Source organism: Petromyzon marinus, unplaced genomic scaffold (assembly GCF_048934315.1).
Source record: "Petromyzon marinus isolate PM22_M1 ecotype Great Lakes invasive population unplaced genomic scaffold, UKy_Petmar_22M1.pri1.0 PM_G_Scaffold_37, whole genome shotgun sequence".
In the NCBI taxonomy this organism is placed as follows: Eukaryota; Metazoa; Chordata; class Hyperoartia; order Petromyzontiformes; family Petromyzontidae; genus Petromyzon; species Petromyzon marinus.
In genome coordinates, this window is record NW_027422950.1 from 1 (window position 1) to 19,986 (window position 19,986).

At 53.1% G+C, this 19,986-nt stretch overlaps 1 protein-coding gene across 1 annotated transcript; it reads left to right on the forward strand.

The window, feature by feature from the left end:
• The first annotated feature begins 9,407 nt into the window (after window positions 1–9,407).
• LOC142915942 (dead end protein homolog 1-like) lies at window positions 9,408–13,813 on the forward strand. The gene is made up of 2 exons (XM_076061568.1): window positions 9,408–9,599; window positions 12,427–13,813. The coding sequence occupies exons 1-2, from the start codon at window positions 9,552–9,554 to the stop codon at window positions 13,729–13,731; spliced, it is 1,353 nt and encodes a 450-aa protein (XP_075917683.1). The 5' UTR covers window positions 9,408–9,551; the 3' UTR covers window positions 13,732–13,813.
• Window positions 13,814–19,986: the final 6,173 nt, after the last annotated feature.

Sequence of the window (19,986 nt, forward strand, 5' to 3'; positions counted from 1 at the left end):
GTGGTGGTGAGGATGTTAGTGGTGGTGATGTTGGTGGTGGTGGTAATGTTGGTGGTGATGATGGTGATGTTGTTGGTGGTGATGGTGCTGTTGGTGGTGGTGGTGATGTTGGTGATGGTGATGTTTGTGGTGGTGATGTTGGTGGTGATTGTGCTGTTGGTGGTGGTGATGTTGGTGGTGGTGGTGATGGTGGTGGTGATGTTGGTGGTGGTGGGGATGTTGGTGGTGATGTTGGTGGTGGTGATGGTGGTGGTGGTGATGTTGGTGGTGGTGGGGATGTTAGTGGTGGTGATGTTGGTGGTGGTGATGATGTTGGTGGTGGTGATGGTGTGGTGATGTTGGTGGTGGTGGGGATGTTGGTGGTGATGTTGGTGGTGGTGATGGTGGTGGTGATGTTGGTGGTGATGTTGGTGGTGGTGGGGATGTTGGTGGTGATGTTGGTGGTGGTGTTGGTGGTGGTGGTGATGTTGGTGGTGGTGGTGATGTTGGTGGTGATGTTGGTGGTGGTGATGTTGGTGGTGATGTTGGTGGTGGTGGGGATGTTGGTGGTGATGTTGGTGATGTTGGTGGTGGTGATGGTGGTGGTGATGTTGGTGGTGGTGGTGATGTTGGTGGTGGTGGGGATGTTAGTGGTGGTGATGTTGGTGGTGGTGATGTTGGTGGTGGTGATGGTGGTGGTGGTGGGGATGTTGGTGGTGATGTTGGTGGTGGTGGTGGTGGTGATGTTGGTGGTGGTGGTGATGTTGGTGGTGGTGATGGTGCTGTTGGTGGTGGTGATGTTGGTGGTGGTGGTGATGTTGGTGGTGGTGATGGTGCTGTTGGTGGTGGTGATGTTGGTGGTGGTGGGGATGTTGGTGGTGATGTTGGTGGTGGTGGTGATGTTGGTGGTGGTGGGGATGTTAGTGGTGGTGATGTTGGTGGTGGTGGTGGTGATGTTGGTGGTGATGTTGGTGGTGGTGATGTTGGTGGTGATGTTGGTGGTGGTGGGGATGTTGGTGGTGATGTTGGTGGTGGTGGGATGTTGGTGGTGATGTTGGTGGTGGTGATGGTGGTGGTGGTGATGATGGTGGTGGTGGGCATGTTAGTGGTGGTGATGTTGTGGTGGTGATGTTGGTGGTGGTGATGGTGGTGGTGATGTTGGTGGTGGTGGGGATGTGGTGGTGATGTTGGTGGTGGTGATGGTGGTGGTGATGTTGGTGGTGATGTTGGTGGTGGTGGGGATGTTGGTGGTGATGTTGGTGGTGGTGTTGGTGGTGGTGGTGATGTTGGTGGTGATGTTGGTGGTGATGTTGGTGGTGGTGATGTTGGTGGTGATGTTGGTGGTGGTGGGGATGTTGGTGGTGATGTTGGTGATGTTGGTGGTGGTGATGTGGTGGTGATGTTGGTGGTGGTGGTGGTGGTGTGGTGGTGGTGGGGATGTTAGTGGTGGTGATGTTGGTGGTGGTGATGTTGGTGGTGGTGATGGTGGTGGTGGTGGGGATGTTGGTGGTGATGTTGGTGGTGTTGGTGGTGGTGATGTTGGTGGTGGTGGTGATGTTGGTGGTGGTGATGGTGCTGTTGGTGGTGGTGATGTTGGTGGTGGTGGTGATGTTGGTGGTGGTGATGGTGCTGTTGGTGGTGGTGATGTTGGTGGTGGTGGGGATGTTGGTGGTGATGTTGGTGGTGGTGGTGATGTTGGTGGTGGTGGGGATGTTAGTGGTGGTGATGTTGGTGGTGGTGGTGGTGATGTTGGTGGTGATGTTGGTGGTGGTGATGTTGGTGGTGATGTTGGTGGTGGTGGGGATGTTGGTGGTGATGTTGGTGGTGGTGATGTTGGTGGTGGTTATGGTGATGTTGGTGGTGGTGGTGATGTTGGTGGGATGTTAGTGGTGGTGATGTTGGTGGTGGTGATGTTGGTGGTGGTGAGGATGTTAGTGGTGGTGATGTTGGTGGTGGTGGTAATGTTGGTGGTGATGATGGTGATGTTGTTGGTGGTGATGGTGCTGTTGGTGGTGGTGGTGATGTTGGTGATGGTGATGTTTGTGGTGGTGATGTTGGTGGTGATTGTGCTGTTGGTGGTGGTGATGTTGGTGGTGGTGGTGATGGTGGTGGTGATGTTGGTGGTGGTGGGGATGTTGGTGGTGATGTTGGTGGTGGTGATGGTGGTGGTGGCTGGATGTTGGTGGTGGTGGGGATGTTAGTGGTGGTGATGTTGGTGGTGGTGATGTTGGTGGTGGTGATGGTGGTGGTGATGTTGGTGGTGGTGGGGATGTTGGTGGTGATGTTGGTGGTGGTGATGGTGGTGGTGATGTTGGTGGTGATGTTGGTGGTGGTGGGGATGTTGGTGGTGATGTTGGTGGTGGTGTTGGTGGTGGTGGTGATGTTGGTGGTGGTGGTGGTGATGTTGGTGGTGATGTTGGTGGTGGTGATGTTGGTGGTGATGTTGGTGGTGGTGGGGATGTTGGTGGTGATGTTGGTGGTGGTGATGGTGGTGGTGATGTTGGTGGTGGTGGTGATGTTGGTGGTGGTGGGGATGTTAGTGGTGGTGATGTTGGTGGTGGTGATGTTGGTGGTGGTGATGGTGGTGGTGGTGGGATGTTGGTGGTGATGTTGGTGGTGTTGGTGGTGGTGATGTTGGTGGTGGTGGTGATGTTGGTGGTGGTGATGGTGCTGTTGGTGGTGGTGATGTTGGTGGTGGTGGTGATGTTGGTGATGTTGGTGGTGGTGGGGATGTTGGTGGTGATGTGGTGGTGGTGATGGTGGTGGTGATGTTGGTGTTGGTGATGTTGGTGTTGGTGGTGATGTTGGTGGTGATGTTGGTGGTGGTGGGGGATGTGGGGGTGATGTTGGTGGTGGTGATGGTGGTGGTGATGTTGGTGGTGATGTTGGTGGTGGTGGGGATGTTGGTTGTGATGTTGGTGGTGGTGGTGTTGGTGGTGGTGGGGATGTTGGTGGTGATGTTGGTGGTGGTGATGTTGGTGGTGATGTTGGTGGTGCTGGGGATGTTGGTGGTGGTTATGGTGGTGGTGATGTTGGTGGTGGTGGTGATGTTGGTGGTGGTGGGGATGTTAGTGGTGGTGATGTTGGTGGTGGTGATGTTGGTGGTGGTGGAGATGTTGGTGGTGATGTTGGTGGTGGTGGTGTCGGTGGTGGTGGTGGTGATGTTGGTGGTGGTGGTGATGTTGGTGGTGGTGATGGTGCTGTTGGTGGTGGTGATGTTGGTGGTGGTGGTGATGTTGGTGATGTTGGTGGTGGTGGGGATGTTGGTGGTGATGTTGGTGGTGGTGATGGTGGTGGTGATGTTGGTGGTCGTGGTGATGTTGGTGTTGGTGGTGATGTTGGTGGTGGTGATGTTGGTGGTGATGTTGGTGGTGCTGGGGATGTTGGTGGTGATGATGGTGGTGATGTTGGTGGTGGTGGTGATGTTGGTGGTGGTGGGGATGTTAGTGGTGGTGATGTTGGTGGTGGTGGTGATGTTGGTGGTGGTGATGGTGGTGGTGATGTTGGTGGTGATGTTGGTGGTGGTGGGGATGTTAGTGGTGGTGATGTTGGTGGTGGTGGTGATGTTGGTGGTGGTGATGGTGATGTTGGTGGTGGTGATGGTGCTGTTGGTGGTGGTGGTGATGTTGGTGGTGGTGATGTTGGTGGTGGTGAGGATGTTAGTGGTGGTGATGTTGGTGGTGGTGGTAATGTTGGTGGTGTTGATGGTGGTGGTGGTGGGGATGTTGGTGGTGATGTTGGTGGTGGTGGTGTCGGTGGTGGTGGTGGTGATGTTGGTGGTGGTGGTGATGTTGGTGGTGGTGATGGTGCTGTTGGTGGTGGTGATGTTGGTGGTGGTGGTGATGTTGGTGATGTTGGTGGTGGTGGGGATGTTGGTGGTGATGTTGGTGGTGGTGATGGTGGTGGTGATGTTGGTGGTCGTGGTGATGTTGGTGTTGGTGGTGATGTTGGTGGTGGTGATGTTGGTGGTGATGTTGGTGGTGCTGGGGATGTTGGTGGTGATGTTGGTGGTGGTGGTGATGTTGGTGGTGGTGGGGATGTTAGTGGTGGTGATGTTGGTGGTGGTGGTGATGTTGGTGGTGGTGATGGTGGTGGTTATGTTGGTGGTGATGTTGGTGGTGGTGGGGATGTTAGTGGTGGTGATGTTGGTGGTGGTGGTGATGTTGGTGGTGGTGATGGTGATGTTGGTGGTGGTGATGGTGCTGTTGGTGGTGGTGGTGATGTTGGTGGTGGTGATGTTGGTGGTGGTGAGGATGTTAGTGGTGGTGATGTTGGTGGTGGTGGTAATGTTGGTGGTGTTGATGGTGATGTTGGTGGTGGTGATGGTGCTGTGGTGGTGGTGATGTTGGTGATGTTTGTGGTGGTGATGTTGGTGGTGGTGATGGTGCTGTTGGTGGTGGTGGGGATGTTGGTGGTGATGTTGGTGGTGGTGGTGATGTTGGTGGTGGTGGGGATGTTAGTGGTGGTGATGTTGGTGGTGGTGGTGGTGATGTTGGTGGTGATGTTGGTGGTGGTGATGTTGGTGGTGATGTTGGTGGTGGTGGGGATGTTGGTGGTGATGTTGGTGGTGGTGATGTTGGTGGTGGTTATGGTGATGTTGGTGGTGGTGGTGATGTTGGTGGTGGTGGGATGTTAGTGGTGGTGATGTTGGTGGTGGTGATGGTGGTGGTGGTGGGGATGTTGGTGGTGATGTTGGTGGTGGTGGTGTTGGTGGTGGTGGTGATGTTGGTGGTGGTGGTGATGTTGGTGGTGGTGATGGTGCTGTTGGTGGTGGTGATGTTGGTGGTGGTGGTGATGTTGGTGATGTTGGTGGTGGTGGGGATGTTGGTGGTGGTGATGGTTGGTGATGTTGGTGGTGGTGGTGATGTTGGTGTTGGTGGTGATGTTGGTGGTTGTGATGTTGGTGGTGGTGGGGATGTTGGGGGTGATGTTGGTGGTGGTGATGGTGGTGGTGATGTTGGTGGTGATGTTGGTGGTGGTGGGGATGTTGGTGATGTTGTTGGTGGTCGTGTTGGTGGTGGGTGGATGTTGGTGGTGGTGATGTTGGTGGTGGTGGGGATGTTGGTGGTGATGTTGGTGGTGGTGGGGATGTTAGTGGTGGTGATGTTGGTGGTGGTGGTGATGTTGGTGGTGGTGATGTTGGTGGTGGTGAGGATGTTAGTGGTGGTGATGTTGGTGGTGATGTTGGTGGTGATGTTGGTGGTGGTGATGTTGGTGGTGATGTTGGTGGTGGTGGGGATGTTGATGGTGATGTTGGTGGTGGTGGGGATGTTAGTGGTGGTGATGGTGGTGGTGGTGATGTTGGTGGTGGTGATGGTGATGTTGGTGGTGGTGATGGTGCTGTTGGTGGTGGTGGTGATGTTGGTGGTGGTGAGGATGTTAGTGGTGGTGATGTTGGTGGTGGTGGTAATGTTGGTGGTGTTGATGGTGATGTTGGTGGTGATGATGGTGCTGTTGGTGGTGGTGGTGATGTTGGTGATGGTGATGTTTGTGGTGGTGATGTTGGTGGTGGTGATGTTGGTGGTGGTGATGGTGCTGTTGGTGGTGGTGATGTTGGTGGTGGTGGTGGTGATGTTGGTGGTGGTGATGTTGGTGGTGGTGATGTTGGTGGTGGTGGGGATGTTGGTGGTGATGTTGGTGGTGGTGATGGTGGTGATGTTGGTGGTGGTGGTGGTGTTGGTGGTGGTGGTGATGTTGGTGGTGGTGATGTTGGTGGTGATGTTGGTAGTGGTGATGTTGGTGGTGATGTTGGTGGTGGTGGGGATGTTGGTGGTGATGTTGGTGGTGGTGATGGTGGTAGTGATGTTGGTGGTGATGTTGGTGGTGGTGGGGATGTTGGTGGTGATGTTGGTGGTGGTGGTGGTGGTGATGTTGGTGGTGGTGGTGATGTTGGTGGTGATGTTGGTGGTGGTGATGTTGGTGGTGGTGGGGATGTTGGTGGTGATGTTGGTGGTGGTGATGTTGGTGGTGGTGGTGGTGATGTTGGTGGTGGTGATGGTGGTGGTGGTGGGGATGTTGGTGGTGATGTTGGTGGTGGTGGTGTTGGTAGTGGTGGTGGTGGTGATGTTGGTGGTGGTGGTGATGTTGGTGGTGGTGATGGTGCTGTTGGTGGTGGTGATGTTGGTGGTGGTGGTGATGTTGGTGATGTTGGTGGTGGTGGGGATGTTGGTGGTGATGTTGGTGGTGGTGATGGTGGTGGTGATGTTGGTGGTGGTGATGGTGGTGGTGATGTTGGTGGTGGTGGTGGTGATGTTGGTGTTGGTGGTGATGTTGGTGGTGGTGATGTTGTTGGTGATGTTGGTGGTGGTGGGGATGTTGGGGGTGATGTTGGTGGTGGTGATGGTGGTGGTGATGTTGGTGGTGATGTTGGTGGTGGTGGGGATGTTGGTGGTGATGTTGGTGGTGTTGGTGGTGATATTGGTGGTGGTGGTGGTGATGTTGGTGGTGGTGATGTTGGTGGTGATGTTGGTGGTGGTGGGGATGTTGGTGGTGATGTTGGTGGTGGTGATGGTGGTGGTGATGTTGGTGGTGGTGGGGATGTTGGTGGTGGTCGGGATGTTAGTGGTGGTGATGTTGGTGGTGGTGGTGGTGATGTTGGTGGTGATGTTGGTGGTGGTGATGTTGGTGGTGATGTTGGTGGTGGTGGGGATGTTGGTGGTGATGTTGGTGGTGGTGATGTTGGTGGTGGTTATGGTGATGTTGGTGGTGGTGGTGATGTTGGTGGTGGTGGGGATGTTAGTGGTGGTGATGTTGGTGGTGGTGATGTTGGTGGTGGTGATGGTGGTGGTGGTGGGGATGTTGGTGGTGATGTTGGTGGTGGTGGTGTTGGTGGTGGTGGTGATGTTGGTGGTGGTGGTGATGTTGGTGGTGGTGATGGTGCTGTTGGTGGTGGTGATGTTGGTGGTGGTGGTGATGTTGGTGATGTTGGTGGTGGTGGGGATGTTGGTGGTGGTGATGGTGGTGGTGATGTTGGTGGTGGTGGTGATGTTGGTGTTGGTGGTGATGTTGGTGGTTGTGATGTTGGTGGTGGTGGGGATGTTGGGGGTGATGTTGGTGGTGGTGATGGTGGTGGTGATGTTGGTGGTGATGTTGGTGGTGGTGGGGATGTTGGTGATGTTGTTGGTGGTCGTGTTGGTGGTGATGTTGGTGGTGGTGATGTTGGTGGTGATGTTGGTGGTGGTGGGGATGTTGGTGGTGATGTTGGTGGTGGTGGGGATGTTAGTGGTGGTGATGTTGGTGGTGGTGGTGATGTTGGTGGTGGTGATGTTGGTGGTGGTGAGGATGTTAGTGGTGGTGATGTTGGTGGTGGTGGTGATGGTGGTGATGTTGGTGGTGGTGATGTTGGTGGTGATGTTGGTGGTGGTGGGGATGTTGGTGGTGATGTTGGTGGTGGTGGGGATGTTAGTGGTGGTGATGTTGGTGGTGGTGGTGATGTTGGTGGTGGTGATGGTGATGTTGGTGGTGGTGATGGTGCTGTTGCTGGTGGTGGTGATGTTGGTGGTGGTGATGTTGGTGGTGGTGAGGATGTTAGTGGTGGTGATGTTGGTGGTGGTGGTAATGTTGGTGGTGTTGATGGTGATGTTGGTGGTGATGATGGTGCTGTTGGTGGTGGTGGTGATGTTGGTGATGGTGATGTTTGTGGTGGTGATGTTGGTGGTGGTGATGTTGGTGGTGGTGATGGTGCTGTTGGTGGTGGTGATGTTGGTGGTGGTGGTGGTGATGTTGGTGGTGGTGATGTTGGTGGTGGTGATGTTGGTGGTGGTGGGGATGTTGGTGGTGATGTTGGTGGTGGTGATGGTGGTGATGTTGGTGGTGGTGGTGGTGTTGGTGGTGGTGGTGATGTTGGTGGTGGTGATGTTGGTGGTGATGTTGGTAGTGGTGATGTTGGTGGTGATGTTGGTGGTGGTGGGGATGTTGGTGGTGATGTTGGTGGTGGTGATGGTGGTAGTGATGTTGGTGGTGATGTTGGTGGTGGTGGGGATGTTGGTGGTGATGTTGGTGGTGATGTTGGTGGTGGTGGTGATGTTGGTGGTGATGTTGGTGGTGGTGATGGTGGTGGTGGGGATGTTGGTGGTGATGTTGGTGGTGGTGATGTTGGTGGTGGTGGTGGTGGTGATGTTGGTGGTGGTGATGGTGGTGGTGGTGGGGATGTTGGTGGTGATGTTGGTGGTGGTGGTGTTGGTAGTGGTGGTGGTGGTGATGTTGGTGGTGGTGGTGATGTTGGTGGTGGTGATGGTGCTGTTGGTGGTGGTGATGTTGGTGGTGGTGGTGATGTTGGTGATGTTGGTGGTGGTGGGGATGTTGGTGGTGATGTTGGTGGTGGTGATGGTGGTGGTGATGTTGGTGGTGGTGATGGTGGTGGTGATGTTGGTGGTGGTGGTGGTGGTGATGTTGGTGTTGGTGGTGATGTTGGTGGTGGTGATGTTGTTGGTGATGTTGGTGGTGGTGGGGATGTTGGGGGTGATGTTGGTGGTGGTGATGGTGGTGGTGATGTTGGTGGTGATGTTGGTGGTGGTGGGGATGTTGGTGGTGATGTTGGTGGTGTTGGTGGTGATATTGGTGGTGGTGGTGGTGATGTTGGTGGTGGTGATGTTGGTGGTGATGTTGGTGGTTGTGGGGATGTTGGTGGTGATGTTGGTGGTGGTGATGGTGGTGGTGATGTTGGTGGTGGTGGGGATGTTGGTGGTGGTCGGGATGTTAGTGGTGGTGATGTTGGTGGTGGTGGTGATGTTGGTGGTGGTGATGTTGGTGGTGATGTTGGTGGTGGTGGTGATGTCGGTGGTGGTGGTGGTGATGTTGGTGGTGGTGATGGTGATGTTGGTGGTGGTGATGGTGCTGTTGGTGGTGGTGATGTTGGTGATGGTGATGTTTGTGGTGGTGATGTTGGTGGTGATGTTGGTGGTGGTGATGTTGGTGGTGGTGATGGTGCTGTTGGTGGTGGTGATGTTGGTGGTGGTGATGCTGGTGGTGGTCATGGTGGTGGTGATGCTGGTGGTGGTGATGGTGGTGGTGATGTTGGTGGTGATGGTGGTGGATGGAGCATTTGTGTGAACTAACATAAATGATGGTGTCAAAAATCATTACGTGAAAGGATTTGGCCTTTAAAAGGTAGCAAAGCATTTATTTGCAAGACAATTTTAACAAATTGCACGAACATGAACCATTCAAAAACGTGTCATAACGTGACTGATCAAACATCACGAAAACGTCTGAGGCCTGCGCCCAGAACAATTACCGCACTCCCGGTCAAAGTGCGTCGTCTAATCTGGGAAACGGGGGCATTACAGGAGCAAGGTAAAATTTAATTTAACAACAACATCAATAATAATATTTGGACAAGTTCGGCAGGCCGGATTAAAACGCCCAACGGGCCGTCCTTTGCCCACGTCTGGCCCAGCCCGTGTAGAGACGGAGCTACGGGATCGCTTCATGACGCAGGAGTGAAGTGTAACGTGGCCCTTGCAGTACCGAGAGCAACTAACAAGGGGGGTGCCCTTCACCCCGCAGCGGATAGACCACGGCTGAGACTGATGACGGACCGGTTGAGGGTCACGGCGTTCCTCTGAGGCCGAATGAATCAGCCTCGCCCCCCTCCGCTGCACTCCGGGCTCTCACGTGATGTATCCTGTACACAAATTGAACGTCTCTGAATGTAGATTGAACTGTCGCCGGTTCCAACGTGCAAGCCTCATCTCCCCTCTTACACCAGGCACCGCCTCCGTGCGCTCTGCGCTGCAGGAGCCGAAGCTTTCTGATCGAAGCGGCGAGTTGACCTTCTTCTTGTGTAGAGGTCAACCCTCGATTCGTCATTTGCCTCGCCTTCTCCTCTTGCTGCCTCCAAGATCTGGAACTTACTTCCCTCAACCATCTGTCCACGTCCAAGCTAAATACATTTCCTCCTCTTCTCTGCCTATGGCCGTCTCTCTCTTAAAATACCGGACAAGTATCACGCCTCGTTGTTACCGGTTAGGTGCACGCGTCTGTTGTGGTATAGCGTCGTGAGATTCGGTTGCATGTAGATGCTCTCTAAATTAAAAATCGTGTTAACTTATTCTGTACAAGCTACACCACTGTAGTCATGTATAATTATCACACACACACACACCACTCGCGCTATTCGCCACCGCAGAGTTAATCGTGTAGGCAATGTCACAACAGTAGCGCAGCTACCGACCTACTCACCTACAAAGAGTGCAGTATAGCTAGGAGCTTATATGATTAGGCGATTAAGTGAATTGACCAAACTTATAACTTTTGTGTGCATTTATGTTGTTGAACTTCTTTCGCGCTGTACGGTAGTTAACCGTGCCAATCAGAGATGTGGGGGAAGGACGAAAGACTAAACACAAAGCAGTTAAATTTTAATTTAAAGCTTTCGTGACTGCAGTAATTCATATTCTTAGCTCTTTCGGTAAAGTCACGTTGAAGAGAAACAATAAAATAATAAAATATATATAAAACAATAAAAATCATGATGACCGTTTGTGTTATGGTCGAAACGTCGTGAGAATTTTTATTTTTATATATTTTATTATTTTATTGTTTCCCTTCAACGTGACTTTACCGAAAGAGCTAAGAACACAAAAAGCAGTTCTAAAGAAATGAGTTTTAAATCTAGATGTGAATGTGTATAGCTCCAGTGGCTTCCTAATATGGTAATAAAAAGTATTCCAGGCGGCTGCAGAAACACATCTGACAGCGTGCGATACAGTGACCGTCTTTGTTCGGTGACTGAGGATTAATAAACAGCGACCATTTCAGCGTCACGCTTCCCGAAGGTAGGAAACCCCCTACAAGCCACGCCCAGCATAATACAACTGATTATGCCGCACCCATAACCTCCCATCCAGTGGCACATATGCGGACAAATTTTTAAAAACTAATTGTTATCCAATTTGTCGAGTAATGAAACCGATATATTTGGTTGAGTGATCAACGACTTAAGAAATATGATGATACCCCAGCTCTAATTATAAATGCGGTTATTTAAGAGATGGTCAAAGCAAAATTCATCACCCTAATTCATGACACAAATTTATAAATTCTGATATATAAAATATTTTACTTAATTAAAACCATGCGATATTATTTATTTCGTCGTTGAGCTGCGTGAATTGTAAAACATGCACTCCATTGATTTCAAATATCCATTTAAAAATTGTATCCTTTTAGCAATTTGATCAAAACCTATTTGCGATTTCGCATCTTCATGAGATCAAAGATGAATCGGCCCACTCTGAAACACAAGCAAAATTAATATCTGAATATGAATGGCGTGACCAAATAAAACATATCCTGGATCGTTTTGGTGAACGCTACACTAACAACAATACTCATTTCTATACAACGTCTGGCTCGCATGATTACTCTGTGTGGTTCATAAGGTGGGGCGTGTGCTGCTTTGATGATGGCAATTCAATCAACCCCCGACCCACCACCCTCCCCAACAACTCGCTCCAACCATTCTGCGGTCATGATTTGGGACTGTGATTCCATTTGCAAGTAAACTCACATTTCAACAACGAGGGTTTGAAAGCATTAAGCATTAAGATCTGTCTGCATGTCTGCTCTGTTGTAAAGATGATCCAATATGAACACAATTGTAATACAACAGCTCTGTTGCTGTTAGGGACCATACAATGTTGAAAACTGGCCACAGTTGATTAAATGGCCCACTCATGGTCCAGAGCAGAACTCGGTACCACCTAAGTTAGCAAAACTTTAGTCGTACCCATTTATTTGAATGGAAAATGAAAGTAAATTACTTGATAGTCTCACTCATTGAATTTGTTTATCCCTGGCCACGTAGAGAAATTGCAACTGCTCAATTTAGGCCACCTCACGTGGTACCGACAAAGGAGACATCTCATGGGCTATGGAAAAATAAGAATAGGTTGTATCCTTTCTGGCAATAAAACAGATCTTAAGATTCATTGAAGAAGGTTTCTGTTTGGTGTTTGAACATCTAAACACCCGTTTTGTTGCCAAAAAAGGATCAAATCTATTCTTATTTTGTCATACTTTGATACCGGCAAAACGGTCTCATTTTGAAGCGTCTCATGGACTATTGGATGGGGAGAAAAAAACCGGCGCTAAAAGTCAGCGCCGACCTCTCCTGTCGTGCCCAGTGACGTCATCACGGGCAAAGTTCACCGCGCGAAGTCAAACGCCGCCTCGTGAGCGCCGCTCGAAACGCAAAATCATCGCTCGGTGAACATTTCCGAGGACAAACAAACGCATGCCGGGAACCGTGTGAGTTTGTGTTTCTTGTTTCCTCTGTGCAATGTGGGGGAGGGCTTCATCCAGCAGTGGATTGACAAAAGCGCTGTATGCATACTGCACAGGCTACGCTAACGTCACATTTAGGCCCACGGACCGAACAAACGCGTCTCTCTTTCTCCATCCGTCTCCACTCTCTCTCTTCCTCTCTTCACTGCTGGCCTGTAGGTTTGGGCCAAGCGAGTTCCTGCCGGAGATTTGGCTTTTCAGGAGCTGATTCCCCCCGTGATTTTGTCGGCACGAGGCGACCGCGCGGAGTGTCAAGGGCTCCACCGGGCCCCAAGGCGCTGCCCCAGCACCACCGTAGTAGCCAAACCACCGGTGCTCGGCATGGCCTATATGAAGGTCTTGCTGGACCGCATGTTGCGCACGGGGTACAGCATCGTCCAGGAGAACGGACAGAGGAAGTTCGGACCGCCGCCCGACTGGCAGGGGCCCCCTCCCGCCCGTGGCTGCGAGGTGTTTCTGGGGAGGATCCCGCGCGACCTCTACGAGGATGAGCTGGTGCCCGTGCTGGAGATGGTGGGGAAGCTCTACCAGCTCCGCCTCGTGATGGATTATAGCGGAGAGAACCGCGGCTACGCGTTCGCTACCTACGCCACGCGCGCCGAAGCCACGGATGCCGTCAAGAAACTCAACAAATTCGAGATCCGTCCCGGACGCCGCATTGGAGTCCGCTTCAGCGTGGATAATCGCCGCCTCTTCATTGGGGGGCTGCCAAAGGACAAGAAGCGAGCGGAGGTGATGATGGCGATGAGCGGTGCCACGGAGGGCGTGGTGGACGTCACAATGAGCGTCTGTTGCTGGGACAAAACCCTCAACCGAGGCTACGCGTTCATCGAGTACGGGAGCCATCACGCGGCCGCCATGGCCCGGAAGAAGCTCCTTCGAATCAACTTCCAGCTATGGGGCCGGACCATCAAGGTGGACTGGGCCATCCCGGAGTGGGACACGGTGGCTGCGGCTGCGACAACCGAAGACGAGGAGGAGAAGGAGGCGGCGGTGCCAGACCTGCCAGAGCCGGAGTGCACGGGCACCGGCAAAGCCGCACACAGCCTGTTTGAGGGCTGGAGGGCACGCACGCGGCTGTGGTGGGCACCTCTCCACCTGCGGCCCATGCCCGTTGCTCTCGAGGCGCTGCCGGAGGCGGCCATGCTGTCGTGGGAGGGGCGGTTGCGGATGCTGTGTCGGACCGCCGGCGTCAGCTACCCAATCTTCGAGCTGCACGCTTACTCAGAGCCCGGGATACCCGTGGGCCTCCTCTATAAGGTGTTGATTCCCGGGATGGGAGAAGGCGCCGGCATCTTCCCCGCATTTCTGAGCTCCAGCGAGGAGGGAGCACGGGAGGTGGCGTGTCAGCTCGCCTACAACATCCTCAGCGATGCGAATCCTCTGAGAATGTGCCCAGCCCCCGCCGCCTCCCGGCGGGGGCTGGGCTGGCTAGGCCCCGCCTCCGGCCACGCCCTCTCGTGAAACCTTGGAGCAAGTGACACGAGAGGGCGTGGCTGGAGGCGTGGCTAGGCTCCGCCTCCGGCCACGCCCTCTCGTGGAACCTTCCAGCAGGTTACACGAGAGGGCGTGGCCGGAGGCGTGGCTAGGCCCCGCCTCCGGCCACGCCCTCTCGTGGAACCTTCCAGCAGGTGACCAGAGTAACTCGGCTAGCCCCACCTGTTGCCTTTGCCCCAGATGCGCCTCCTTCCCTGATTGGTTGTTACCTCTGTGGCCGTGCCGTGAAGCCCTTGCCAGGCCTCAGCAGGTGTCACCCTGTGATGTCAACAGGTGTCACGCCGTGATGTCAGCAGGTGTCACCCTGTGATGTCAGCAGGTGTCACCCTGTGATGTCAGCAGGTGTCACCCTGTGATGTCAGCAGGTGTCACCCTGTGATGTCAGCAGGTGTCACCCTGTGATGTCAGCAGGTGTCACCCTGTGATGTCAGCAGGTGTTACCCTGTCATTACACTTTAATGAAAACCGAAAACAGAATCCTTGAAGAAAAAAAACTCATTCAGGTTTTTTGACATGTCGACGCCATTTCGTTTTTGAAAATGCATTCTGATGTCAGAACATTTGATTGTTTATCAAATTGAAAAACCCTTGAACAACTTTGCTGCACACGGAGATGTCCGTGCACCGCCTCGTTTCCACGGCCTCTATCCCGGTGCCATTTGTATTTCAGTTCTGTTCCTTCACCTGAAGAAGGCTACTTGTGTTGTGGCCGAAACGTCGTGATTTTTGTTGTTTTATTTTTTACCTACGTGGTGACTTTACCGAATAGAACCAAAGAGTACACATACAGCTGTTAAAAGTTTGATGTTTTATTGATTTTTAGCTTAGGTGTGTTTTTTTCCGGTAATGTTTCTGTTGTTTATGTTTCAGTGGAAATACAGTCCTAAAAAGTCTCTCTCCACTCTCTCTCTCCACTCTCTCTCTCCACTCTCTCTCCACTCTCTATCTCCACTCTGTCTCTCCACTCTCTCTCTCTCTCTCCACTCTCTCTCTCCACTCTCTCTCTCCACTCTCTCTCCATTCTCTCTCTCTCCACTCTCTCTCTCTCTCCACTCTCTCTCTCTCCACTCTCTCTCTCTCTCCACTCTCTCTCTCTCTCCACTCTCTCTCTCTCCACTCTCTCTCTCCAATCTCTCGGCCGAGTCTGTGCCACTTGTGGTTCTGAGTGTCGCACGCTTGGGATCCTTCTTGCCCTCCTCTGCGGTTCTGTGTGTGACCGACGACGTGTGTGGAGAGCTGAAGGGTAGCGGTTAGCGCTACGCTGCACCACGATCCTGGCGACCCAAGTTCGATTCCCACTCACATCCAACATCGGTGACGATTATCTGAACCGGTCCAGGGCCTCCCCTAGGTGGACTCCGCCTCAAATGAGTACCTGGTGCGGTGTGTAAACATCGCCACTAGGGAGACAAAGGCGGCCGGGCGTGGTGTTGGCTACTCACCCCCTCGTGTACCGTGCCGGCCTTATAGGAGCTCGCTAACAGCACTTGCCCTTACAGTCTGTCAAGGCTACACGGGGGATCTTTGTCCGTGCGCGGCACGGTGAGTGTGTGCAGCCAGTGTTTCTGCTGGGCGTATCAGAAGGCAACGAAAATAAGGACAACTTGGCAGTCACACAGACACAGTGACACACACGCGCAGAGACACAGACACACACGCAGAGACACATAGACATACACACGCAGAGACAGACACACACATGCAGAGACACATAGACACACACACGCAGAGACACATAGACACACGCAGAGACATAGACATACACGCAGAAACAGACACAAAGATACACATGCAGAGACACAGACACACACAGACACAGAGACACACACAGAGACACAAAGACACACACACGCAGAGACAGACACACACGCAGAGACATACACACACGCAGAGACAGACACACATGCAGAGACACAGACACACACCGATACAGACACACACAGACACACGCCGAGACAGACAACAACAACCGCCATTCGCCACTAAGTGGCGGTGACGTCACCATGACGCTTGTGCCAGGCTATGTGCACCCTGAGGCCACGTGAAGTGTCGAACGCCCGCTGGCAGGAGGTCACGGGGCAGACCCAGGTGCTACGGGTCGACTGACTGAGATGACTGGCTGATGCACCACCTGTGCCCCCTACTGTGCCAACCTGCTGTGCTTTAGCCACCCGGCGCTCCGCTCGTTGTTGTGAGCGTCGCTCCTCCGCCCTCCGTTGTTGAGTAGTGGTCTAGACACACACACAGACATCACACACACACAAGACACACACAGAGACATCACACACACACATGACACACACAGACATCACACACAGACATCACACACACAAGACACACACAGACAACACACACACAAGACACACACACACACACAAGACACACACAGAGACATCACACACACACAGACATCACACACAAACATCACACACACACACAAGACACACACAGAGACATCACACACACACAGACAACACACACACACAAGACACACGCAGACATCACACACACAAGACACACGCAGACATCACACACACACACACAAGACACACACAGACATCACACACACAAGATACACACAGACATCACACACACAAGACACACACAGACATCACACACAGACATCACACACACACAGACATCACACACACACAGACATCACACACACACCACACAAGACACACACAGACATCACACACACAGACATCACACACACAGAGACATCACACACACACAGACATCACACACACACCACACAAGACACACACAGACATCACACACACACACAAGACACACACAGACATCACACACACACAAGACACACACAGACATCACACACACATCACACACACACATCACACACACATCACACACACACAAGACACACACACAGACATCACACACACACACATCACACACATACAGACACACACAAAGACACACATCACACATGAGACACATAGAGACACACACACATCACACACATACAGACAACAACAACAACCGCCATTCGCCACTAAGTGGCGGTGACGTCACCACGACGCTTGTGCCAGGCTATGTGCACCCTGAGGCCACGTGAAGTGTCGAACGCCCGCTGGCAGGAGGTCACGGGGCAGACCCAGGTGCCACGGGTCGACTGACTGAGATGACTGGCTGATGCACCACCTGTGCCCCCTACTGTGCCAACCTGCTGTGCTTTAGCCACCCGGCGCTCCGCTCGCTGTTGTGAGCGTCGCTAGTCCGCCCTCCGTTGTTGTTGGAGGGCGACTGCCTCCAACTGCCCAGTAGCATCCTTCACGAGCCTCCACAGAGGCCGATCTTGACACCGCTGGTACCAGTCATCGGCAAGTCCACTCAGCTCCACGTCCTCCTGTACCACATCACTCCATCTCTTCTCTAGCCCGTGCCGCGCCCGCTTAGCCCCCTCAGTCCGGCCAAACAAAAGCTGTTTCGGCATGCGGTGGCTGGGCATGCGGGCTACATGACCCAGCCATCGCAGCCTTTCCTGCCGGAGGAGCTCACCGATGGGACCCTGCCCAGATCTTTCAAGGATTTGTGAGCTCACACAATCCAGTCTGGTTAAACCCAGGATGGATCGTAGGCAGGCCAGCCTAAATGTTTCTAACCGGCGAAGATGTTCCATTAGGGGGGTCCACGTTTCGCAAGCGTAGAGAAGGGAGGGAATGACCGTGGCCGAGAAGACCTGAAGCTTAGTGCGGAGCGACAGACCAGGTAGCTTCCACACAGCGTTACGCAACCGATGAAAAGATATTGCCGCTCGACTGATTCGGAGTGAGACCTCTGCTGTTAAACTGGAGCCAGTCATAAGCACACTGCCCAGGTATGGGAAACTCTCCACTCTCTCCACAACTGCCCCATCACCGATGGAGAGTTGTGGGGGTGGAGTGTCCGATGGTACAAAATACCCAGGCAGGTGCTTAGTTTTGGTGGGGCTGATGGTAAGGCCCCACCTCTTAGTGGCACGCTCCAGTCTCAGCAGCAGCGTCTCCAACTCCTCCTCTGACTGAGCAGCTATTACCAAGTCATCAGCATACATAACGTGGTTGAGCAATAGGGAGCCATCCCTTGACCGCACCCGGGCATCGATTAGCCTCCCATTATATCTGTACCATATGGAGATTCCCCCGGTACAGCTATTGAAGGCTTCACGAACTACGTGGTCAAAATAGATGTTAAATAATGTGGGAGCCAGAGGACATCCCTGTCGCACCCCAAGGTGTACAGGGAATGGCTCTGACTCCCGGCCACGTAGTTTTACCCGGGCCCGCTCACCATCATGAAGGTCCTTAATGATCGTGAGCAGAGGGTCAGGTACTCCAAAAGCACGAAGAACGACCCAGAGCCCAGGCCTACTGATGGTATCATAGGCCTTGACCAGGTCAATAAAGCAGAGATGTAGGTCTTGTTGGAATTCCCTACACCTCTGCTGTAGCAGACGGACAGAAAATATGGCATCTGTGCAGGACCGCCCTTTCCTGAAACCGCATTGGGGCTCCGCAAGCCTCTCCTCAGCGTGCCTGGCAAGGCGATGCTGAATAATCCTTGCCAGGACCTTTCCCGGCACACTGAGGAGTGAGATGCCCCTGTAGTTGTTACAGTCTGTGCGGTCCCCCTTCTTAAAAAGGGGGACCACCAGGGCATCCTTCCAATCCTGCGGAACCCGTCCAGTGGTCCAGACTGTTGTTATGATGTCATATAGGGCAGTCTGTGCACAAACGCCACCCTCCCTCAGCATTTCGCTTGGGAGATCATCTCTGCCCGCTGCCTTTCCTGGTCTCAGACTCCGGATCGCCTTCAATACTTCCTCAGCAGATGGCACCTCAGCCAGCCACTCACAGGGGGTGACTTCATCCAATATTTGAGGCACCGCAGCCTCAGCAGGGTCATCCTCACTTTGTGCCACGATGTTTTCCTGGCTGAGGGATTTTCCCTCCCCCAGGACCTCACAGAAATGCTCAGCAAATCTGCGAACCTGTTCCTGGGGGTCGGAAATTGGATCACCGTTTTTTCCCCTAATGATGGTAATAGGTGTGGCGCTGCAGGTTACTTTTTTGATGGAGTTAAATAGAGATTTGTGATCACGGGCCACTGAGGCAGACTCGATCTCCTCAGCAACCCGCGACCACCACCCATCCTTGCAGCGCCTCACGGCTCTCCGAACCTCCGAGCGAAGGCTGCGGTAAGCCTCCTCATTCTCTGACGTGGGATTCTGTAGCCGATGACAGTGTGCCTGTCGCTTTTTCTCAACCATCCTGAACAACTCCTCTGTCATCCAGGGTGTCTGGGGAGGTCTGGACCGCGTACCCAAAGCAGCCATTGCAGCTGCATGAATCACAGTCCTAAACCTCGCCCATTTACCCTCGACATCAGGAGGAGTCGGGGACGATGCCAATCCCAGCCGCAAGCGATGATGAAATTCTCGCTTGCAACTTTCATCAGATAACTGAGACCAGGCCACTTTAGGTTGGAATGGGGTCCTGGGTGTACACCCACCACCGGAGTGGAAGAATGGCAGGCGCATCTTACAGATGACTAGTCGATGGTCAGAGGGCAGATCAGCTCCACGGTAGGTCCTGGTGTCAAGGACATGGGCTCGCATTCGCTGGTCCGTCACTATGTAGTCCAGCAGATGTTCTTGCTTGGACCCGGCATGCATCCATGATGTTGTGTGGATGCGTCGATGCCGGAACAGCGTGTTGGTAATTACAAGCCCATGGGCTGCACAAAAATCTAGCAGCCTCCTACCGTTGTTATTGAGCTGATCTGGCCCATGCCCTCCAATCACTCCAGACCAGGTGCCAGTATCATGGCCAACTCGGGCATTGAAGTCACCCAACATGATGACTCTATCCCGAGGGGCCACTTTAGCCAGCACCTGTGACAGGAGGTCATAGAAGGCATCTGACTCATCGGCTTTGCCTGCATCCCTCCACAGATGTTCATCTTCGGTGGGGGCATAAGTAACCACGACCACCATTCCTCGCCTCCGGTTGATGGGAAGGCGAGCCCAAAGTTGCCTGGGGCTTACAGCTTCCCACACCTCACCGCCACGCTCCCACGCCCCCTTCATTCTTTTGTTCAAAAGAAGACCCACACCCTGTTGTTTGGCAGTCTGCTGCCCCGAGTAGAGGACTGTCTACCCCTCATGGTGGCAGGAGCCAGAGTCGGTCCACCGGACCTCCTGAATGCCGCATAGATCCA